Source organism: Oncorhynchus clarkii, chromosome 25, assembly GCF_045791955.1.
Source record: "Oncorhynchus clarkii lewisi isolate Uvic-CL-2024 chromosome 25, UVic_Ocla_1.0, whole genome shotgun sequence".
Lineage (NCBI taxonomy): Eukaryota > Metazoa > Chordata > Actinopteri > Salmoniformes > Salmonidae > Oncorhynchus > Oncorhynchus clarkii.
The window spans coordinates 5,463,136-5,488,686 of NC_092171.1; the positions used below are offsets into that span (position 1 = coordinate 5,463,136).

Below are 25,551 nucleotides of genomic sequence, written 5' to 3' on the forward strand. Positions count from 1 at the left end.
GTTGCCCCCCTCTCAGACCACTCCCTGACAGCACTAGCGAAGTTCTTGAGAAATTGCTCTTTGCTCAATCCTTTTTACAATTTTCATTGAATACAAATCACAATAAAGTACTTAATTGTCAACCAGAAATGATTTGATCCTGTATTGGACCTTTAAAAGGTGTTTTATTTTATTTACTGACAAATTGGCTTAATTCAGTTGTAGATTAGGGCTTATTTTGAGGGTTTAAAAAAAGCAAGACAGCACTCACTAATTCATTTATCTAGCTAATTAACTTGGAGTGCCATAAATCGATCTCAAAGCAAGAAATAGCTGAATGATTTTGTGATTTGAATACAGGCTTCTCTGATCCTAGTCGTGAAGAAACAAAGGAATAGTGCACCAGCCTGTCACGAGTGTGATTAGGTAGTTTCTACTACTTGACAAGAAGAAGGCTGCAAAAACAGCCCAATGACAACAGAAATAAGTCAATTTCACCCTTTGGAGATTAGAGGCTTGCTGAACCTGACAAACCCCGATTCAAGTAGGTGGCAATGTTGCCAACTGTAGGTGCCATGGAAGACATCTGTGTCAAAAGAAAGCGTCTGCCAGTCCATTTGGAAAAGTCTCCTCAGGAAACGTCAGAAATTGAGTGGGTGGTCTCATGTGTGAAGGCCAAAACTAATGATGAGAAGTTTCTATGCCATAGAATATCCAGACCCACAGAGAGGGTCTTTGAAGATCTGTGAGCCAGATCCGTCTCCCTCTATTTCATTATTGAACACTGTACTGCACGGAGCATGAAAGAGCATGGAGAAGTATGACAGCCCCCATACTCCACAGAGAGTCGACAGGAATGTGTGACATGTCAATTCAGGAACAAGCTCCTTCTTCGCTGCTCTGTACCAAACAGAATCCCCTAGAAGCTTAGAGGCAAATATTTTGGAAATGTAAAGCAGTGAAGACATTAGAGGGAATGCCAGAGCAACACAAAAAAAGAGCTGAAAATTAAATATACTGGAGTAGGTGAACTGTACAATAGTATTTCCGTCTATCATGAACAACAGCAACATCTAAACAAGTTCAGCTAAATAATCATTGTAAGAGAAACACTGCCCTCTAATGTAACATGTAGAAAATGAATGTTTGCAACATTTTCCATTTCACTGGTCACTTAAAGTCCTGGCAAATAAAAATAAAAAAATCAGCCTCCTAATGGTTTCTAAGTAACAAAAAATATAAAAATTGTATTCATGTTATCAACATAAACACTATTGCGAGACACCTGCTGTAACCATGGTGACTGTGTACAGAGCTACAAACATCTCTCTCGTGCAGCTAAATTACAAATAGTAGCCTACAAAAGACCAGGGCTGGCCAAGGACATAGGGTCCTCTTCTGACCTACCCGTGTACCCTACTGACCTGTCCCCCCTTCCTCAGCTTGGCACTAATTTTTATTTGGGTTTCCCTGGATTAACTTTGCATTGCATATTCCAATTGGGTGGCCCATTCAAATTATTTGTGAGATTGATCGACTTTAGACAGATTATTATACAAACAATAAATATTGATAAGGGCTCAATTAATTTGCATCCTCAAATAGGTTTTATGTAAGTAATTGGACGAGGAAAACAATTATGAATCTAGTGTTACTAACTGATCTAATCCCCAGCAACAGACAACTAACTCACAAGCCCTGCCGTCTGAATTAGTCTGCCAAGTGACAGAGGGAGCCTAGCAGCAGTACACTTGCACTCCTGCATGAATAGGCAAATTTCATCATTAATATTTAAATTGTTAATTATATCGAGCCCATTGGTAGCAGGTAGCTAATGCTCTCTGGCGCTGTGCAGGAAACGCACTTTTGCTCTGGATCAAAATATTTTGCTTTCTGCACCAATTGGCCTATGGATGAGATGAATAGCTAGCTGGTGGTTCTATTTACAATCACTCTTTCAGTGTCTCACTTTGGGTAACGCCTTGTTAGGGGCGGAGTCTAGGAAGATCCAGTCACACAAAGTCGGTCATTGACGGGTGCAACCGCCAATAGAGAAACAATCGACTTCCCATATAAGGGGTCGTAGTATCTTAACTTCTTTCATCTTCTTCACGGGTTCAAATTAAGGTCCTCTACTCAGCATCGACTTGGACCTCTGCTTAACTGTTCACAGGTGGACGGTCAAGAACTCAGCCGCCAAGCGCAGGACAGAAGCTTCGTGCTGAGGATTGCCCTCACATGACAGCTCTCGCCTTACCAGCCCAGATACCTGCTTCGTGTTGCTTATTCCCACCAAAGTGGAAGAAAGGAAATATACTCGAGATTCGGTTAGCCAGACTCTAAACTAACCTTGCTAGCTAAGAAAGAACGCACATTCTTCAGTTAGTGGTGTGCTTGCTATAGCTAGGCTACTAGTCTCTCACGTTCCCATACCTCAAATCACTTACTCCCTTGGAGGCCTGGAGATTTTGATTGGATGTTACATTTCAAGACCCCCCAAAAAATAGCTAGCCACAATGAGGTTTGTTTTGAGAAGCAGCTAGCTAGTTAACTAGGTTGCCTTCAAGGTTAGCCGAATTCTCAAAATGAACCTCATTGTGGCTAGCTATTTTTTTGGCCTTCAAAAAATGTTTAGTTCTAAAAGGTCACCAGTGCTCATTTTGTTGACATTTTCAGCCCTCGCACACTGTTGCTCCTATGGCACTAATCTGGTGAGCACCTTTGGAGCTCCAGCCAACATCACTGATTTACAGCGGTTTTCGACCCCTCTTCAGCTAATTTCTGCCATGGAACTTCCCCAAGCTTCCTATTTTAGGGACGAGGCTACTAAGTTAGCTAGCTAAACGCCAGGGAACACTGGCTGCACAGCTAAGTATTGGTGAAGCACACAACAAGATCTCCCTCCCCGGGAAGTATGCTTGATATAACTAGACTACTGACCCACTGGGCGAACGGACTCGCTAGCTATACAGCTAAGCTTCGAATAGCAGATGCATAGCCCAGGTCTCCATACCAGAGATATGGCTACTTTTACCACTGCACAGGGCGAGTCCCCTGCTGTGATGCAGTTAGCCCACGCAACACTACTAGGCGAAGCTCACTTAAGAAGTATGCCATTCACGTTCTTCAGCTATCAGTGTGCAAGCAATAGCTAGGCAATTGCCAGCCAGCTAATACCAGGGCTAGCACCACAGCTACCGTCCGCCAGTACACACTTTGAGCTAGCTCTTATACCTACACTGGGTAGTGTTACTTTCCCCCGTATGTAGCTTACCAGCGCCCTCGCTGGCTAGGTTGACCAGTTGTGCCTTGGTACTATGGTCGTGGGAGATGTTTCAGCCTGTAAAGAGCAATAGTGTTCTGCGGCTAACTACAGCTATGTGTTTAGCTAGGTGAGTTGTACAGACCCCACGGCCAGGCTTTGAGTAGCTCACATATAAACCAGCTGCCAGAACCTTCTCGCTCAGCATTATGGCTATTGTTTTCCCCGTACTGGACGAACTAAACCAAGCACTCAGATACCTGGAATTATTAGCTAGCTACAGCTAAAACTGACCACTTACACCGCACAGCACTACGGTCAAATGAGGCGCAACAATGCTCACCCCGGATAACATGGTGGAAGCCTGAGTCAGAATAGTAATCTCCTGGGTGAACAGTGGCTAGCTGATCCCAAGTATGACAACCTCACATTTTAGCGTAGTCTACGCTCAGTACCCAAACAGCTAGACCCATCCTACAATCGTTGTGGTGCTTGAGTCCATTTCACAGCTGCAGTTCGAGCCACTGGAAAGCGTGAAAATTAGATTGCTTGCTTGAAACTGCTTTACCTTTAGCCATTGCATTAGCAAAACAGGTTGGAGAGCTGCATGCACCGTCAGGCCACAACTACCTATGATTTGCCCCAGCGATATCCAAGGTTTGTCCCTTGTGTTAGTAGTGCTTTATCCCATTGTATAGTGGAAGCTTGTCTAAATCATGGACATTGTTCCAAGGCATCTCTTTTCAAGATATCTATAATGTGGCATGCTGGGGTACCCCCCATACATTCGTGAGGTTCTACGAACTGGACGTCACTACACCCTCATTAGAGCATATAGTGCTTATTGTCGGGACTTTGAAGGTTGATCCGATCCAGACATGGCTTCAGAGTATATGAGCGCTACTCGATTTGGCTATATCCCCAAAGTGACCGAACGAGTAATTGAAATAGAACTTTAGGTTACCTAATGTAACCCCGGTTCTATGATATTATGAGTGAGGTCTCTCACCGCATTCATGCTTTGCGTAAGGAAGATGAACGTACTTAGAAGTGAAGATGGGAGCAGACTACGGCTCCTTATATGGAAAGTGGGTTGGTCCACTATTGGTCATTGCGCCTGTCCGACAGACGTTGTGTGATTGGACCTTCCTAGACTCCATCCCTAAGAGGTGTTACCCAAAGTGAGAGACATCCCTCATATCATAGAACCTAGGTTACATTAGGTAAATGTAGGTCTTCCTGGGTCGTTTTAATTGGGGCACACCGTAGCAAAACATTTTGCAACAGAAAATTAAAACAATTTCTTATCTGGCAAGTTAAGGTAGTCCCTCACAGTTTCATTCCATTTTCTTCCATTTGGTGCCATACGACCCTGGTGAAATGTGGTAGGTAGTAGTGTTACATGGTACACCGAAACGTCAGTACTTTCTCGATACTAGAACATACTTTTGGGTACTTCTGTCAAATGTGTCCCATGTCATCTACTGATTGAGAGAGGATCAAGTCTGTCTTTCAGCACAGCTGATATTCCCATAGCGCACTCATTGCTAGCTCTAGCCTGCCATGAGGAAACACTGAGCACGGTTACATATAAATGTTCCATTTAAGCTGTTTGTGGGTGCAGCTCTGCCAGGACAGCCTTGCAGAAAAAATAACAGCCAGCACAGAGAAGCAGGAGTTTAGAAAGTTGAGTGGAGTTTCCCCCCGGTAGTTAACCCCATCAACGTTTCCCTTTACTGTGGAATTATGTGATCGAATCAATGCAATATTAACCACTTTCAATGCAACATACCGAAACAAAACTAACTATGCAAGACTTTGTATGCAAAACTATGCAAGAGATTTAGTTGTAGGCATAGAGCATCAGATTTTATTGCATTGACAGGCATTACTCAGGCCAGTACTCTATACAGAGTACAGACCGGTGAGCCATAACCAATCAGAGCTGCAGTAGACCTATATGCAAATAGACCCTTGCCATATATGGATATGCCATTCACTTTGAACTGGACTATTTTACAGCATGAGCAGTCATGATTATTACACAATTGTTTTGAGATCAAAGCGAGCGCTGCATGTAGCCACGTGTGCACATTTGTTCATATTCTTTGCTAGTTAGTGCGTTATTGTCCGAGTTATAGCTACTTTGTAGTCAGCAATGTGGGAGTGATTGCTTCCAACAAGAGCAAAGTGTGTACATTTGAAGCGATCTTTGAAAAGCAAGTCTGGTACAGTCTGTCTTAAAAAAAAAGGTCAGTGTTGTATTTTGAGACAGGCTTGAATAAGCTAAGTAGCCAATAGGCAGAGGGTATTATAATTTGTCTGATTCTCTGTAATGGGAATAATGAAAGTGGTTTCTTACATTAAACACCACAACAAAATGGTCAGTCACCTCCTTGTCTGAAGGACAAGTGGATAAACAGGTTAATGTCAGGCCCTGTGTGTTATTTTTTCTTCCAAAAGTCTCATGGAATGTAGGCCTACATTGAACACCACACATTGGCCGCTACTGTAGACAATGATATAACTGCTATTTTCATGTTAAAATGTTGATGCATTTTCTCATGGTAGGCCTACATTTTAATCAAATAGCCACAGTAGCCTAGTTGGTCACTGTTAAAACAGTAAATTAAAGCGGGTTCAGCTTCAGTGTTCACAGTAAACGCGCATCTGAAGTTGCACAGAATTAATATAAATAGTTTTAAACATTTTCCCTAATAATCCTGTTCACATCTGAAATCAGGCCATAAACAGAAACATTCTACCACAGTGACCATGTCAATCAAATTCCATTTGATTCGGAATTCAGACATTTAAAGTTTGTATGTGAAAACTATTTCTAAGATGCATACTTACAGGTGTTTCCTGAACTCTTCACTCGGCATAACAGGGAGTCTTGCTGCTGGCACATGTGCAGATTAAGCCGCTTACATGCCCTAATAATTTGAAAGATTGCTCTGAAAACCAGGGGTTTTAATCGGTGTATGTATGATATGCCTACTTCGATTTTGACCTTAAGATAAGCAGAGTAAGATGTTTACATGACAATTTCCATGCTCTGCTTACTCCCGTAAATCAATGTAATATCAAATTATTTGCGTGCATACAAATGTGCTCACCACTGGGAGTTTCTTTGTGTGTGAATGACATCATGGCACTTTTATAAAAGAAGAGACTGCTTCTATGTAAATGTTGTTGATCAGTAAAATAAAACATGTCCCAAATGGAAGGTAAACTGATTGTTTTCCATCTGTAGCCTCATGAAAAACAAGCTCAATGCATTCACGTGTATTGTGAACAGGCCTAGGCTACATCTTGATTTACCCAGTCTATCAATAGAGATTTACCATTCAAATAAATTATTACCATTATGCTGTTATGTAGTTAGACTGGTAAAAAACTAATTGAAATTGATTGTATGATTGTATTTTATTAATTAAAGCATACATTCAAAAATCTATGGAATTATATTGAACTCAAAAGATATCTGGATCAAGTGCCATCCTGTGACTTTGGCTAATACGCATTATTTTTGTTGTTGTTGCTGTGGTATCATTTGGGCATTGTTTTAGTATGTAGTATCGTGATGGTATCGAGTATTGTGATACTGAACATGGTATCCAAGTCATAATTCTGGTATCGTGACAACAATAGTAGGTAGTAGTGGAGGAAAGGAAATCCCATGGGTCCTGACACACATTGCTCTGACAGTGACACAGGTGTTTCTAAAGGCAGCATGTCTCGCTCTGTTATCATCCATCTTACCGTCTAACCTGGTGAGCCACTTCCATTGAACGTCAGATCTGTACACTAATTACCCACTTACCTGTCCCTAGGACTGACAGGTGTAAAAGTATGCCTGTGTGTAGGCTATGATTTACACTACGACATGTATGACCCGAAAACATGGAGCACACAATGGCTCACACACATCATCATGGTTACCTTGACAGTCTTGTCCATGGAGGCAGACAGTAGGAGATGGCTGAGCTGGGGCACTGGGCACCACTGGATCATGTTGATTGGAGCCTGGTGGGCCTGGAGGCTGAGCTGCATGCACCTCGGCACCGCTGCCCTGCCAGGCCTGGGCCCCAGGTACGGACGCACCCGCTCAGAGACCTCGGTCAGCAGCCTGGAGACAGTGGACTTATCATTTGTTTCCAAAGAGGTTGGTTCTTCTCTCGTTCCTTGTGTGGCCAACCTCTGTCTCTTAGGAATGTATGGCGAGACACCAGGTGGTGCAGCCTGATGCCTCTTCGCTGTGGTCAAATTAACACAGTATTGTGGAGCGGAGTATGGTTTTGAGTTTGAGCTGTTCTCCACAACCCCTGAGAGACCCAATGGAAGGGGATAAATCCCCCTGTGAGGTTCAGACACTGTCCTACCTTCAACACATTGTCCTATTTCCAGTTGTTTGTAATGGGGACTGGGTAATAATGGTCCATAGAAGTTAGAATCCAACCATTTCTGGTTTCCTTGGGACTGCCTGATATCATCCATGGGACAGTTGGCAAGATGAGGGAGTGCTCCGTCATCATCCTCCTGGTCAGAATCATCATAGGCCACTAACGAGGTCATTGTCCTTTCCCCAGAACCCTGTGGGATGTCAATAAAAGACGATTTATTGAGACAGGTTTAAAGCAGTGTTAAAAAATATATATTTTATTTTTATTAACCTTTATTTAACCAGGTAGGCTAGTTGAGAACAAGTTCTCATTTACAACTGCGACCTGGCCAAGAAAGCATAGCGGTGTGAGCAGACAACAACACAGAGTTACACATGGAATAAACAAGTCAATAGCACAGAAAAAGAAAAAAAAGTCAATATACATTGTGTGCAAAAGGCATGAGGAGGTAGGCAAATAATTACAATTTAGCAGATTAACACTGGAGTGATAAATGACCAGATGGTCATGTGCAGGTAGAGATACTGGTGTGCAAAAGAGCAGAAAAGTAAATAAATAAAAACAGTATGGGGATGAGGTAGGTAAATTGGGTGGGCTATTTACCGATGGACTATGTACAGCTGCAGCGATCGATTAGCTGCTCAGATAGCAGATGTTTAAAGTTGGTGAGGGAGATAAAAGTCTCCAACTTCAGCGATTTTTGCAATTCGTTCCAGTCACAGGCAGCAGAGAACTGGAAGGAAAGGCGGCCAAATGAGGTGTTGGCTTTAGGGATGATCAGTGAGATACACCTGCTGGAGCGCGTGCTATGGATGGGTGTTGCCATCGTGACCAGTGAACTGAGATAAGGCGGAGCTTTACCTAGCATGGACTTGTAGATGACCTGGAACCAGTGGGTCTGGCGACGAATATGTAGCGAGGGCCAGCCGACTAGAGCATACAGGTCGCAGTGGTGGGTGGTATAAGGTGCTTTAGTAACAATCCTGGGTTGTGTTCAGTTCAACAGAACATTTGAAAAAAGTGTGTAACATTGAATTTAACAGAAACAGTTCTGAATTACCAGCTGAAAAAAAAAGTTGATTATGGTGGCCCAGATGGTGCTTACCGTATAGTGTGCTGCACAAGTTTTGCGATTTAAAATGGCCACAATTCACCACACCCACCAAACTGGAACAAGCGTACATACCTCAACATAGACACATTCACTCTTAAATTGAAGCTGGACAAGCTAAGGAAGTTTAGAAGAGGTGAAGTCGACGATGAGGATCATCCAAGACACTCCGCGAGGCCGGCTCCTACCAAGATTTTTTAGGCCAGAAAGCCGAGCCACGCAAGGTTCACAAAGAGGAGAGGATGCGGCCAACACAGAGGAGGAGGAAGAAAGCAAGATTATCCAACCACATGGAGCAGGACCAGAACAAGGCTGTGATCAACATTTCTGGAGAACCCCTTTCTGATGACACTGTAAGGGTCTTGTCTAAACGAATGTCCTTTGCTCCCAAATACTCAACTAATTAACTTAACTCATATGCATGTGTCTGTACTAATGTTTGTGTTGCTTTGTGCCAATGTTTTTTATTAATTTATTTTTAAATCTAATTTTACTGCTTAGTCAAGTTACTTGATGTGGAATAGAGTTCCATGTAGTCATGGCTCTATGTAGTACTGTGTGCCTCCCCATAGTCTGTTCAGGACTTGGGGACTGTGAAGAGACCTCTTGTGGCATGTCTTGTGGGGTATGCATGGGTGTCTGAGCTGTGTGCCAGTAGTTTAGACCGACAGCTCGGTGCATTCAACATGTCAATACCTCTCATAAATAAAAGTAGTGATGAAGTCAATCTCTCCTCCACTTTCAGCCAGGAGAGATTGACATGCATATTATTAATATTAGCTCTCTGTGTACATCCAAGGACCAGCTGTCCTGCCCTGTTCTGAGCCTATTACAATTTTCTTAAGTTCTTTTTTGTGGCACCTGACCACACGATTGAGCAGTAGTCAAGGTGCGACAAAACTAGGGCCTGTAGGACCTGCCTTGTTGATAGTGTTCAGACATTATGTTTGGTTTGTGTCACTTTTACCCTTTAAAACAGGTTCTCCACATCAAAATGTGTACATTTGTTTTGTTGCATTCTGGACAAAGTAGATTTAGGCTTAAAATGTGTTTGAGGGCACAGAAACTGACTGACCTGACACTGGTGTCTGTAGTTGGAAAGGTATTTTTCTTGTACCAGGCCTTCAGATGTAGAAACAAAATAGGTCAATCTTTTGCATACACACACAATAACATACGCACTATACTTACTAGAGGTCGACCGATTAATCGGAATGGCCGATTTTTCAGATTTTTTCTTTTTTACACCTTTATCTAATCTTTATTTAACTAGGCATGTCAGTTAAGAACACATTCTTATTTTCAATGACGGCCTAGGAACAGTGTGTTAACTGCCTTGTTCAGGGGCAGAACGACATATTTTTACCTTGTCAGCTCTGGGATTCAATCTTGCAACCTTACGGTTAACTAGTGCAACGCTCTAACCACCTGCCTCACGAGGAGCCCACCTGTTACGCGAATGCAGTAAGAAGCCAAGGTAAGTTGCTAGCTAGCATTAAACTGAATCATAATCACTAGTTATAACTACACATTGTTGATGATATTACTAGTTTATCTAGCGTGTCCTGCTTTGCATATAATCGATGCAGTGCGCATTCGCGAAAAAGGACTGTTGTTGCTCCAACGTGTACCTAACCATAAACACCAATGCCTTTCTTAAAATCAATACACGGAAGTATATATTTTTAAACATGCATATTTAGCTAAAATAAATCCAGGTTAGCAGGCGATATTAACCAGGTGAAATTGTGTCACTTCTCTTGCGTTCGTTGCACGCAGAGTCAGGGTATATGCAACAGTTTGGGCCGCCTGGCTCATTGCGAACTAATTTGCCAGAATTTTACGTAATTATGACATAACATTGAAGGTTGTGCAATGTAACAGGAATATTTATACTGATGGATGCCACCCATAAGATAAAATACGGAACTGTTCCATATTTCACTGAAATAATATTTTTTTGTTTACGAGATGATCGTTTCCGTATTTTACCATATTAATGAACTAAGACTCGTATTTCTGTGTGTTATTATGTTATAATTAAGTCTATGATTTGATAGAGCAGTCTGACTGAGCGATGGTGGGCACCAGCAGGCTCATAAGCATTCATTCAAACAGCACTTTCGTGCGTTTTGCCAGCAGCTCTGCTGTTTATGAATTCAAGCCTATCAAATCCCAAGATTAGGCTGGTGTAACGATGTGATGTGAAATGGCTAGCTAGTTAGCGGGGTGCGCGCTAATAGCGTTTCGAACGTCACTCGCTCTGAGACTTGGAGTAGTTGTTCCCCTTGCTCTGCATGGGTAACACTGCTTCGATGGTGGCTGTTGTCGTTGTGTTCCTGGTTCGAACCCAGGTAGGAGCGAGGAGAGGGACGGAAGCTATACTGTTACACTGGAAATACTAAAGTGCCTATAAGAACATCCAATAGTCAAGGTATATGAAAAACAAATGGTATAGAGAGAGATAGTCCTATAATAACTACAACCTAAAACTTCTTACCTGGGAATATTGAAGACTCATGTTAAAAGGAACCACCAGCTTTCATATGTTCTCATGTTCTGAGCAAGGAACTCAAACGTTAGCTTTCTTACATGGCACAGACTGCATTTTTACTTCTCCAACACTTTGTTTTTGCATTTAAACCAAATTGAACATGTTTCATTATTTATTTGAGGCTAAATTGATTTTATTGATGTATTATATTAAGTTAAAATAAGTGTTCATTCAGTATTGTTGTAATTGTCATTATTACAAATAAAACATTTTAAATCAGCCGATTAATCGTATCGGCTTTTTTGTCCTCCAATAATCGGTATCGGCGTTGAACAATCATAATCGGTCGACCTCTAATACATACACATGGATTTAGTAATGTAGATACGTGGAAGTGGTGGAGTAGGGGCCTGAGGGCACACAGCAGGTTGTGAAATCTGTGAATGTATTGTCTTAATTTTGCTGGACCCCAGGAAGAGTAGCTGAATGGGATCCATAATAAAAAACAAAATGTAACCTTTCAAAGACAAAGCGGGATGCAATTGAATCCTTGTCCAAAAATGAACAGAATGCGGTCAGACAGTGGTGCTACAGTAGTGTGGGGTAAGAATAAAATGTGACAGAAGTCAATTATACAATGATGAATTCTACCAATCTCTTACTTTCATCCTTAGAGGCCCTAAAATGGGATTGTTATTACCTTTATTTAACTAGGCAAGTCAGTTACGAACAAATTCTTATTTTCAATGACGGCCTAGGAACAGTGGGTTAACTGCCTTGTGCAGGGGGAGAACGACAGATTTGTACCTTTGTCAGCTCGGGGATTCGATCTTGCAACCTTTCGGATACTAGTCCAACACGCTAACCACTAGGCTACCTGCTGCCCCGATTGAAAGGGGTCCTCACAGAGTTATATTTCAGATAATGAGTTCAGATAAGAGAGCCCCCTCAGGCAGAAAGCCTGATAGAACTCATCTCCAAGTACATTGATTACTTTATTAAGCCTTTTCTGCCATCACTTCTAGCCTTTCTTTAAGACACCACAGATGTGTTGAATAAAATCAAGGAATCGAGGCACAGTTTCAGAGGCACAGCTTCCTTTTCAGTCACCTTGGATGTGGAGTCTTTGTACACCACCATTGAATATGAAGGATTGGCAGCTATGCGCCATTCTTGAGTACTCGGCCTGACACGCCTCCCTCAGAATTCATTCTCACTGACTGAGTGGACTCTAAATAATAGAAATGTTGTCTTCCAGAACCTCGTCTTTAAACAAGTGCCATTGGAGCTTGCTACAGCCCTTACTACGTTGGATTGTACTTCGGTAAATGGGAAAATGACTTCTTTCTGGATCCTTCTAAAAATAAAAAAAGTTATTTTACCAGATTATATGGTGGGGGTGCTATATTGATGTCTGCCTGTTCTGGTCTGGCTCAGAAGATTCACTTATTTCCTTCCACCAACACCTTAACCCTAACATCAAACTGACTATTGAGTACACCAAAGAGAACCTACATTTTTGGGGATCTTGATATCAGTAAAAATGACAGAGGCTTTTTGCACACATACAACTTTAAGAAGCCTACAGATGGGAATACCATTCTGAGGGCACACAGTTTCCATCTCAAAAGGCTCAAATTGAAAATTCCTTATAGCCAATTCTATAGAGTCTGCAGAATTTGCAATCAGGAAAGAGAATCGCTTCTTGCGTCGGGGTTCAAATTCTAAAAGGGCCGGATGACTTGACAGAGAGGACTTGTTGCGGAGGGGAGTTCCTCGTGATGCACAAGAGAGCGTGTACTTTTTTACAAATTATAAACTAGGTGGTTCGAGCCCTGAATGCTGATTGGCTGAAAGCTGTGGTATATCAGACCATATACCATGGGTATGACAAAACAATTATTTTTACTCTTCTAATTACATTAGCAACCAGTTTATAATAGCAATAAGGCACCTCGGGTTTGTGGTATATTGCCAACATACCACGGCTAAGGGCTGTATCCAAGCACTCCTTGTTGCGTCGTGCATAAGAACAGCCCTTAGCCGTGGTATAATGGCCATAAACCACACCCCTTCGGGCCTTGTTGATTATATATAGCACAGAACATTAGTCTTTAAAAGAGATTTGGGGAATCATCCAAAGTGATACGCTAATACGCAAAGTCTTCCCAGAGCCACCAGTCATAAGCTTTAAAGAGACAAACTCGTCCACAGCTACCTTCCTGGTGACTCTCAAAAGACTAAATCACAAACCCAGCTGGCTCTTTCAAATGCAACCATTGTAGAAATATTACACAGGAAAAGTATTTTGTTGACACAGAATATCAAGTCAAACATTTAATTAACTGTAAAACCACCAGCTTAACAGAACACAAGTGCCCCAAAAGAGTAGGCAACTAAGACTACCCCATGGCAAGGCACTACAAGTCCTTACACCATGGTAACCCTGCCTCCCTACAAGCTATGGGTATTGATCATGTTCCGGCCTCAATCAGAAGAGGGGACCACCTTAAACCACTAAACCAAAGGGAACATTTTTGGTTTTACAAACTGCAGGCCACTGAGTACCCTGGTTAAAAATCAAGATATCGATTTCTCCCCATTCCTGTAGGGTCTTAGTGGTCCCTTTGCTGTCATCTAGTGGACATATTGCCCAACTACCCTCTGTTTGGAAAGCCGTGGTCCATGTTTGCTGTCATCTAGTGCACTATGAAATGTATAGCTCTCCTACACCCACTCCTATTCAAGGCTAGAACTACTTTGTCTTTCCTAATACTTCTAACTTTAATATTCATTTTTATAACCTTCTATTTCAATTTTGAATGTACAATATTGTTACTAGGTGTTGTCTCATGAATATTGACCAACTACTCTGTAACCATCCCCTCTTCAATCCGCATTGATTGGGGAAAATACAATGTCTTTTGAACAAAGTATCTTTGTACTCCCTGACAAAGGCCATGCAGCCGAAACGTAACCGTTTGAAAATATTTGTTCAATTGAACACACCATACAAATAAAGACATTAGTTAGTTATATGAAGAGTGCCTTGGTCCTCCTTCCTTTTTGATGACCAATTTACCAAAGAGCTTCTATCTATAAAGACCTATCGTGTACCTTAGGAATGCTTCCCTTCCTTTTTTCTAATGCGTACCTCAAAGGCTGTTGAAGAACGGTGCCAGTTTCAGTAAAAACCATCATGCTACATAACAAAACATTGACGTGAACTGAACACACCCTTTGTCTATTACATTGAGGCTTAAGCTCTGTCCATATGCAATTCCCTCTCCACTTCCATCCACTCTGCATAACAATTTACTTCATAAGAGATACTAGTGACATCGGCTGGATTGAAGTGTTGCAGACCACACTACAATCTACATCATTTGCAGTCTACATCAAGACAGTTTCCTCCACAATCTACTCCTGGGCTAAAGAGCACTTTCAATAGAGATTGAACATGTTTTTTTTTTAGTTCATGAGTAGGCATAACATGGGCCACCCAGACAACCGCACGCTAAAAATATAAATAAAAATAAAACATGTGTTTAAGGGATCAGAGAGAAGATGACAGCGGTTGTGTCAAAGGAAAGTAGGCCGGATTCGAACCTATAACAACACTGTAGACGCAACAATACCGCAAGACCGCAAGACCAGCCAGGCCAGAAGAACAACTCTTACTTTATATTTCAGTGATTTAGCAGACGCTCTTATCCAGCGTGAACTACAAGAGCAATTTGAGTTAAGTGCCTTGCTCAAGGACACAGACGGATGATTTCTCACTTAGACAGCTCAGAGACTCAAACCAGTGACCTTTCGGTTGCTGGCCCAACGCTCTTAACCACTAGGCTACCATCCAATGTAGCTTTTTAATTTAGACCTTTTTTGGAAGTACACCGGCTGTGACAACAGAAATGACGACAGTTGCTCAGGGAAACTTCATTATTTGATAAGTACCTAATGTATTTTGACATTATTAAGCTTGACAAGTTGGTGAATGGCAAGTTGAATGGCTGCTTCCTGGGCTTAAAGTAGAATTGGCATATTCAACGTCTCCTGGAAAGACGAATTCTAGTTCAGGGTGGACCACATGTCTCAATCTATGAAAGAAGACTTGAAATAGACAAGATGGCAGCCTAATTGTTGGATTACTTCATTGAGCAAAAAAAATATAATAATAAACGGAGCATTTTCTAAATTCAAACGGAACCCCCTACAACTCGACCAGTCCATTTTACGAGACTCCGGTTTCCACAAATCAAGTTAGAATACAGTATCGCTAAGGTTGGTCGAAAAATTCTGTGCTACAGCAAACTGTACCTAATGGAAACCTGTAACTTTTTAACCTTTATTTATTTAACTAGGCAAGTCAGTTAAAGAACAAATGTTTATTTACAATGACGGCCTACACCGGTCAAACCCGGACGACGCTGGGACAATTGTGCGCCGCCCTATGGGACTCCCAATCACAGCCGGTTGTGATACAGCCTGGATTCAAACCAGGGTGTCTGTAGTGACACCTCTAGCACTGAGATGCAGTGCCTTAGACTGCTGCGCCACTCGAGAGTAACTCCCAGTATAATGTATATTTAAAAATAAGCCTAACAGGGCTCTACACTGAACTTTGTTACATGGAGCACATGTGCGTTTAAGTTGAAAAATGTAGGAGCCTACAAAGAAATGTAGGAGGACAATGACACATTTTACGTAACAAGCTGTTTTTTTGGTCATGATTTTGTGCTAAGTGCAGTGGTGCTCCTAAATTTAAAATACCTAAAAGTGCACAACAGTTCTAGTAATTGGTCCTCTTATAGACATTATTAGCAACAGATATTATATTAGCTTTCTGTCAGAGTAGGTCTAATCAGAATGTCACTGGTAGCAATTATCTGCTTTCAGAAACTAGAATACCAAAATGTTTCAAATGTTGCTTTGTTACAAATCCTGCCAACACATTGGGCCCTGTGATCGTTCCAACAGGAATCTGTTCCCAAAACAACATAAATAACAAGGATGTCAACAAACAATGCATACAACGTAGCATGATCAATTCACCTAGCTAACTAGCAGCCGAATAGGCATCAACTCACCACGTAGCTTATTCTTAATGCTTGTCCATAGGCTACCAGTGTGAGGACAGACTTTTTTCGTGGGAAAAAAATCAACAACATTGCTCACCTGGTATCTTACGCTGCCGCTATACAACGTTGTATGAGTGTTTTACGAAGTTTTTGGAACCTATTCCTGTTGGAACGTTCCACAAATTATACCCACCCATGAGGAAATACGTTTTGCACCATTCACTAGACGGCTATTAGCCCAATAACTGACTAAAGGAGCCTAACGTTACTGTACTAATTTTAGTCCAAGGCCCTTCCTTCCATGTTCTGTTTAAAGGATAATTTTCTCTGGAAACCAAAACGTACTCCATCTAAACGTGAAACGATTCTCAATTGCGGTAACGGTCCTAGAAACATACATCCCTCTACTTTCACATCACAAATGCAAAACACACCACTTACTGTACACTGAGTGACCCGGTTAACACAGTTATAGTCATTTTTAGTGGCTTCCGTCTTCGCTGTAAACATGGACATATGGCGGTGTACCGAACCGTAATCATTTAAAAGGTGTAGTAATTGTACCTCTTTTTTTTTTTTAAGTATTTATCTAATATGAATGATACGTGTCTTATGTTTCCAAAACCATACTGCAAGGGACGCGTCTTAAAGTTTAGAGCAAGCTTCGGGGCTCTTAGTATCTTCTGACCGGGGCAGTTTTATCGTATCGTCAATAGGCGCTAAAGCAGTTAGCGTCAATGAATGGGGTAGCTGGCTATTAGTCCATTACATGGGCAAATTGGATAGCTATGTGCTGAAGTCAGGGACAATCGCATAACATTAGTCACACAGTCATTAACTAGCTAGCAACTCAAGCAAGTAGCTGCCTAGCAATATCCATATTCCTGTGTCTATAACAGATATACCACTACAGTTACGGGAATTGTAGCTAACGTTACTTACGATTCTGTGAAGTGGTTAAGGAGAAAGTAGAGTAATTGCATGTAACCAATACGTCCAGCTAAAAATGTTGGATGCGTTCTTCTTCGATGAGGATTAACGGCGGTTGACATCCAATATGGTGCATTACCGCCACCTACTAGACTGGAGTACAACTTCCTTATACTTCGCTTGAAAAAAATAAAACAATCACATATACTCTACCATCTGACACTACACTCACACATTTATTTTTTCACAGACTCATCTTTATCCTTATCCTGACCCTTGGTGCAAAGCCTAGAGCTCCGAAAACTTCACCCCACCTCCCACCTCCGATACTTCGACCTCATTCACTTCCATTTCTCCTCCTGTCTTCAGCTCTCTCTGCTTACACTTTCTGCCATTCTTCTTTAACAAACCATCTCCCTTTTCCCAGCCATTATTAACCAACTCAAGCTCACCGTCTTCCTCCCTCTCCCACTTAAACCTCCTCTGCCTCCCTTTGTCCCTCCATTCCTCCTATGTATTCCAAGTAAACGTCTCCTTATGATAATACTGCACTTCTCCTGACATACATCTTGTTCTTGCTTTCTCAAGGGACGCCATTTATCCGGGTGTCACAATTTCCGTACATTCAGCACGAACCCCTCGGGTTGTATAGCGCTCAACATTGGGCGCTATAAAGCGCAATAAAGTTGTTGTTTTGTCTTGATGTTATTCTTTATTAAAAGCTACCGCAACACTTTTCCATTTCAAACAAGCGCGCTCTTCTAACCACCGCAATGTCTCGATGAAGTTATCCTTTTTTGATAAAACTATACTAAATATATTATCACCAAATAATTTATTAAAACACACATAAGATGGCGCCGAAGAGGATGGCAGACGTTTTACATGCACGTAACCAATTGTGTTATTTTGTTAGTTTTTTTGCTTTGTTTGTAACTTATTTTTTAAACTTATTTTGTACATAATGTTGCTGCTACCATCTCTTATGACCGAAAATAACTTCTGGACATCAGAACTGGGATTACTCCCCATGAACTGGAAGAAGCCTTTTCCTTCAACGAGTCTGACGAGAAAGATATAATGCTCTCCCGGGAACAGTCCCAGGTCCCCGTCATTTGCGTGAAGAAAAGACAGAGGAAAAAAAGACGCAGATCGGGTTGCCTTTTGAGAATCCGTAGACGAGCGAGTAAACTCCCACTGCCATCAATTCTACTTGCTAACATTCAATCATTGGAAAATAAAATTGATGACCTACAATTACGATTATCCTACCAACGGAACATTAAGGCATTGTAATATCTTATGTTTCACCGAGTTGTGGCTGAACGACGACACGGATAATATAGAGCTGGAGGGATTTTCAATACACCGGCAGAACAGAGAAGCTACGTCTGGTAAGACGAGGGGTGGGGGTGTATGTCTTTTTGTCAATAACAGCTGGTGCTCAATGTCTAATATTAAAGAAGTCTCGAGATATTGCTCGCCTGAGGTAGAGTACCTTATGATAAGCTGTAGACCACACTACCGACCAAGAGAGTTCTCATCTATATTATTCATAGCTGTCTATTTACCACCACAGACCTATGCTGGCACCAAGACCGCACACAACCAACTCTATAAGGCCATAAGCAAACAAGAAAATACTGACCCAGAAGCGGTGCTCCTAGTGGCCGGGGACTTTAATGCAGGCAAACTTAAATCAGATTTACCACATTTTTACCAGCATGTGCAACCAGAGGGAAAAACCACAGTCATCAATAAGTAAATCGATGATGTCATTCCCACAGTGAGCATACATACATATCCCAACCAGAAGCCATGGATTACAGGCAACATCCACATCGAGCTAAAGGCTAGAGCTGCCGCTTTCAAGGAGCAGGACACTAATGGGGACGCCTATAAGAAATCCCGCTATGCCCTCAAACGAACCATCAAACAAGCAATGCGCCAATACAGGATTAAGATTGAATCCTACTACACTGACTCTGACACTCATCAGATGTGGGAGTGCTTGAAAACTATTACGGACTACAAAGTGAAACCCAGACGCGAGCTGCCCAGTGACGTGAGCCTACCAGACGAGCTAAATGCCTTTTTATGCTCGCTTCGAGGCAAGCAACACTGAATTATACATGAGAGCACCAGCTATTCTGGAAGACTGTGAAGACCTTTAAACAGGTCAACATTCACAAAGCCGCGGGGCCAGATGGATTACCAGGAGGGCGAGGAAGCGAAGGCAACCTGCCTAAATGATTACTGCCCCATAGCATTCATTTCAGTAGCCATGAAGTGCTGTGAAAGGCTGGTCATGGCTCATATCAACAGCATTCTCCCGGATACCCTAGACCCACTCCAATTCGCATACCGCCCCAACAGATCCACAGATGAAGCAATCTCAATTGCACTCCACATTGTCCTTTCCCACCTAGACAAAAGGAACACCTATGTGAGAATGCTGTTCATTGACTACAGCTCAGCGTTCAACACCATAGTGCCCACAAAGCTCATCACTAAGCTAAGGACCCTGGGACTAAACACCTCCCTCTGCAACTGGATCCTGGACTTCCTGACGGGCCACCCCCAGGTGGTAAGGGTAGACAACAACACGTCTGCCACGCTGATCCTCAACACTGGGGCCCCTTAGGGGTGTGTATGTAGTCCCCTCCTGTACTCTCTGTTCACCCACGACTGCGTGGCCAAACATGACTCCAACGCTATCATTAAGTTTGCTGACGACACAACAGTGGTAGGCCTGATCACCGACAACAATGGGACAGCCTATAGGGAGGAGGTCAGAGACCTGGCAGTGTGGTGCCAGGACAACAACCTCTCCCTCAATGTGAGCAAGACAGGCCCCCATTAACATCAATGGGGCTGTAGTGGAGTGGGTTGAGAGTTTCAAATCCAAAAGATTTGGCAGGTCCTCAAACAACCAAATGGGTACAAAACTCGTCGCGGACCAGAGAAAACGTGCAACATGCACTTAAAATAAACAATTCCGCACAAAGACATGGGGGGAACAGAGGGTTAAATACACAACATGTAATGAGGGAAATTGAGACCAGGTGTGTGAGAAGACAAGACAAAACAAATGGAAAATGAAAAGTGGATCGATGATGGCTAGATGACCGGCGACGCCGACCGCCGAGCACCGCTCGAACAAGGAGAGGAACCGACTTCGGCGGTGTGACAGTACCCCCCCCCCTCCTTGACGCGCGGCTCCAGCAGCGCGCCAACACCGGCCTCAGGGACGACCCGGAGGGTGAGGCGCAGAGCGATCCGGACTGAGACGGTGGAACTCCTGCAGCATTGAAGGGTCCAACACGTCCTCGACCGAAACCCAGCACCTCTCCTCCGGACCGTACCCCTCCCACACCACGAGGTACTGAAGGCCCCTCGCCCGACGCCTCGAATCCAGTATGGAGCGAACAGAGTACGCCGGGGCCCCCTCGATGTACAGAGGGGGCGGAGGAACCTCCAGCACCTGAGACTCCTGGAGTGGGCCAGCAACCACCGTCCTGAGGAGAGACACATGGAACGAGGGGTTAATACGGTAATCGGGGTGAAGCTGTAACCTGTAACAAACCTCGTTCACTCTCCTCAAGACTTTAAATGGCCCCACAAACTGCGGACCCAGCTTCCGGCAGGGCAGGCGGAGGGGCGGGTTTCGAGTCGAGAGCCGGGGCCTCACTGCGGTGACGGTCTACACTGTTTTTCTGGTGCAGCACGGCCCGCTGAAGATGAACACAGGCAGCTACCCATGTTTCCGCGCACCTGAACCATTCGTCCACCACAGGAGCCTCGGTATGACTCTGATGCCAAGGCGCCAGAACCGGCTGGTACCCCAGTACGCACTGGAAGGGGGAGAGGTTAGTGGAGGAGTGGCGGAGCGAGTTCTGTGCAATCTCGGCCCAGGGCACGAACGCCGCCCACTCCCCCGGCCGGTTCTGACAATAAGACCGCAGAAACCTGCCCACATCCTGATTTACTCTCTCCACCTGCCCATTACTCTCGGGGTGAAATTGAGGCTGATCGAGACCCCCAGATGTTCCATGAAAGCCTTCCAGACCCTCGACGTGAGCTGGGGCCCTCGATCAGACACTATATCCTCAGGCACCCCGTATTGCCGGAAGACGTGCATCAAGAAGGCCTCCGCAGTCTGTAGGGCCATAGGGAGACCGGGCAGAGGGAGGAGACGGCAAGACTTAGAGGACCGATCCACAACGACCAGGATCGCGGTGTTACCCTGTGAGGGGGAGATCGGTAAGGAAATCCACCGACAGGTGCGACCACAGCCGTTGTGGAACGGGTAAGGGGTGTAGCTTCCCTCTGGGCAGGTGCCTAGGAGCCTTACACTGGGCGCACACGAGCAGTAGGAAACATAAACCCTCACGTCCTTAGCTAAGGTAGGCCACCAGTACCTTCCGCTCAAACAGCGCACTGTCCGACCGATCCCAGGATGACCAGAGGAGAGTGACGTGTGGGCCCAATAGATCAACCGGTCATGGACAGCAGACGGGACATACAGACGCCCAGCGGAACACTGGATGGGAGCGAGCTCTACACGCAACGCCTGCTCGATGTCCGCATCCAGCTCCCACACCATCAGCGCTACCAGGCAGGCCGAGAGTATGGGAGTATGATCCATGGGCCGCTCCTCTGTGTCATACAGTCGGGACAGTGCGTCTGCCTTCACGTTCTGGGAGCCTGGTCTGTAGGACAGGGTGAAAACAAAACGAGTGAAAAACAAGACCCACCTTGCCTGACAAGGGTTGAGGCCTTGGTTTAACCCCTTCACGCTGAAGAGGCTTGAATTTTTTAGCTCTACCCTTAGACTTGGCGGTGACTTAGTGTCCCCCTGAGTGACAGAAAACTGAGCCAATCACAACGCTCCGTATTTTTTGCTGGCTTGCCCCACCACCTCAGAAAGCACTGAGCTAGGCTGAAACACCTGCATTTTGGAGGTGGCTTACTCAAGAAAACAAAAGAGAGACCATGTCTGTATGCATCTTTATTAACTCAACAATTTTTTATTTTTTTTACACAGTTTGCAAATTCATATGTGACATGTATTAATGCCAAAATAACAGGCAAAACAAACCCATTTCTTTGCTAAAAATGTGGGGCTCAAAACAGGTGGGCCCCTGCCCCATCTGCCATGAATGATGGGTCACACTGGGCGTGCCCAAATGTTCCCGTGCATTCAGGCAATTTACTGCCTTTAAGTCTCATTTATATAGGAACCACAAGGGATATCAAAGGTCTGTGAAAAGTGTTACATTTCAACCAGCAGACAACATCTTGATTTTCCCAATAGACATTTGTCAGGTTAGATGTTTAGATTTTACTGAATTTATTTCTCATTTGAAGGATCATTTGCAAGAGGGCAGAGAGATTAGTTGCCATTTTATGGGATGTGAAAAAACATATGCTGTTAAATCTAAATTTGCGTCTCATATATCCAGAAAACACAAAAACAGCTCAGTCAAACATGCATATGGAAACACAAACTGAAAATGTTACTGAGAACCCTGGTGTGTCAACAGAGAATTACTTTTCCGAGGACCTAGAGGCAGGCGGCCCCTTGGACAGTGTTGATGAAGCTCTCTTATTTATTTATTTTTTTAAACGTACACTGTTTTATTTGAAGCTTTGGGTAGAGTTATTGTTACATGTCTCTGTCATTCAGTCTATTATTGAAGAATTTCAAGATATTTATGATCTTGGTCAATCACATCTTTTTTCATAGGTCAGGGAGAAGTTGGGTGTACTTTGCATTCCTGAGAATGATATAAAATGTGTAATTGAAGAGCTCTGCAATGGTTCTTCATGAACAGATCAGCGTCGGAAGACTATCTTTAAAAACACTTTCAATTATGTTGAACCTGTGCCCTTGTATTTAGGCACTAATGAATCTGGGAAAGAGTGCTTTGCCCAGTATGTCCCTATAAATAAAACACTTGGTGCCATTTTTGAGTCAAAGACATTCAAGACACAGTATGAAAAAGATATTTGGGATGGATAGAATATTGCAGACATTGCTTTATTCTTTAGCCATAAGCATCATCTTTAGCCTTAATTCTAAACTCAGCAAATAAAGAAACAGCCCTTTTTCAGGACCCTGTCTTAAGATAATTCGTAAAAATCCAAATAACTTCACAGATCTTCTTTGTGGTGGGTTTAAACACTGTTTCCCATGCTTGTTCAACGAACCACAAACAATTAATGAACATGCACCTGTGGAACGGTCGTTAAGATACTAACAGCTTACAGACGGTAGGAAATTAAGGTCACAGTTATGAAAACTTAGGACACTAAAGAGGCCTTTTTATTGACTCTGAAAAACACCAAAAGAAAGATGCCCAGGGTCCTGCTCATCTGCGTGAACGTGCCTTAGGCATGCTGCAAGGAGGCATGAGGACTACAGATGTGGTCAGGGCAATACATTTCAATGTCTGTACTATGAGACACTTAAGACAGCGCTACAGGGAGACGGACAGCTGATCGTCCTCGCAGTGGAAGACCACATGTAACAACACCTGCACAGGATCGGTACATCCGAACATCACACCTGCGGGACAGGTACAGGATGGCAACAACAACTGCCTGAGTTACACCAGGAACGCACAATCCCTCCATTAGTGCTCAGACTGTCCGCAATAGGCTGAGAGGGGCTGGACTGGGGGCTTTAAGGCCTGTTGTAAGGCAGGTCCTCACCAGACATCACCGGCAACAATCCTATGGGCACAAACCCACCGTCATTGGACCAGACAGGACTGGCTCAAAGTGTTCTTCACTGAAGAGTTGCGGTTTTGTCTCACCTGGGGTGATGGTCGGATTCGCGTTTATCGTCAAAGGAATGAGCGTTACACCGAGGCCTGTACTCTGGAACGAGGATCGATTTGGAGGTGGAGGGTCTGTCATGGTCTGGGGCGGTGTGTCACAGCATCATCGGACTGAGCTTGTTGTCATTGCAGGCAATCTCAAAGCTGTGCATTACAGGGAAGACATTCTCCTCCCTCATGTGGTACCCTTCCTGCAGGCTCATCCTGACATGACCCTCCAGCATGAAAATGCCACCAGCCATACTGCTCGTGATTTCCTGCAAGACAGGAATGTCAGTGTTCTGCCATGGCCAGCGAAGAGCCCGGATCTCAATCCCATTGAGCATGTCTGGGACCTGTTGGATCAGAGGGTGAGGGATAGGGTCATTCCCCCAAAAAATGTCTGGGAACTTGCAGGTACCTTGGTGGAAGAGTGGGGTAACATCTCACAGCAAGAACTGGCAAATCTGGTGCAGTCCATGAAGTGGAGATGCACTGCAGTACTTAATGCAGCTAGTGGCCACACCAGATACTGACTGTTACTTTTGAGTTTGACCCTCCCTTTGTTCAGGGACACATTATTCGATTTCTGTTAGTCACATGTCTGTGGAACTTGTTCAGTTTATGTCTCAGTTGTTGAATCGTGTTATGTTCAAACAAATATTTACACATGTTAAGTTTGCTGAAAATAAACGCAGTTGACAGTGAGAGGACGTTTCTTTTTTTGCTGAGGAGTTTATATCAAGATGCATTTGAGGTTGCAAATCCTTCAGGACCAGGGAAAAATAAACACAAGGTGCTTTCTTTCAATCTTACTCTAAGTGACATTTTGCCTTATAACAGGTCAAATATTGATCACATGCAACTAGTCGTTCTGTGCAGAGAGCAAGCTTTTAAGCATTTTGAACAGGAATTAGTTCTTAACCCATCGCTAAGAGATCTTAAGGAGCTAGAGGATGGTGGTATTGTTTTAGCAGATGGATGCGTTTTTATGTGCCATAGCTGGACATAATCTGGAATCTCACAGTATTGGGGGCTATGCGGAAAATTTCAGCCAGAGTACATATTTTTGTCGATATTGTGACATTGACAGAGCAACATTTGAGTCGAATCCACCGTCAACTGGTTAAACAAGAACTGCCCAGTCATATAAAGAACATGTAAAGTACATAGAAGCTAATGACAAGGACAGTGCATGGGGTGTCAAATTTGATTCTCTATTTAACGAGCTTAGGTACTTCCACATTTGCCAGCCTGGACTGCCTCCTTGCCTTGGTCATGACCTCTCCGAGGGCATCGTCTCTATTGACCTTACACTGTTCATTAATCATTTGGTCAGTCAAGAGAAACATTTGACATATTTTGAATTTAACCGATGCATCAGCCAATTTAAACACCTTGGGAGTGATGGTAAGGACAAACGTCCTGAGATAAGTCCTGGCAGTGAGAAGCTAAGTGAACATT

At 43.5% G+C, this 25,551-nt stretch overlaps 1 protein-coding gene across 2 annotated transcripts in view; it reads right to left on the reverse strand.

Moving 5' to 3' along the window:
* The window catches only part of LOC139383990 (WD repeat domain 25), a 31,872-nt gene extending 14,531 nt beyond the window's left edge, over positions 1–17,341 (reverse strand). For both annotated transcript variants that reach the window (XM_071128620.1, XM_071128621.1), the window contains exons 1-2: positions 17,276–17,341; positions 7,187–7,837 (exon numbers count right to left, since the gene is read on the reverse strand). In XM_071128620.1, the coding sequence (XP_070984721.1) occupies positions 7,187–7,819 (633 nt within the window). In that variant the 5' untranslated portion in view covers positions 7,820–7,837; positions 17,276–17,341. The remainder of the gene's footprint in view (positions 1–7,186; positions 7,838–17,275) is intronic.
* Between the last annotated feature and the right edge of the window lie 8,210 nt (positions 17,342–25,551).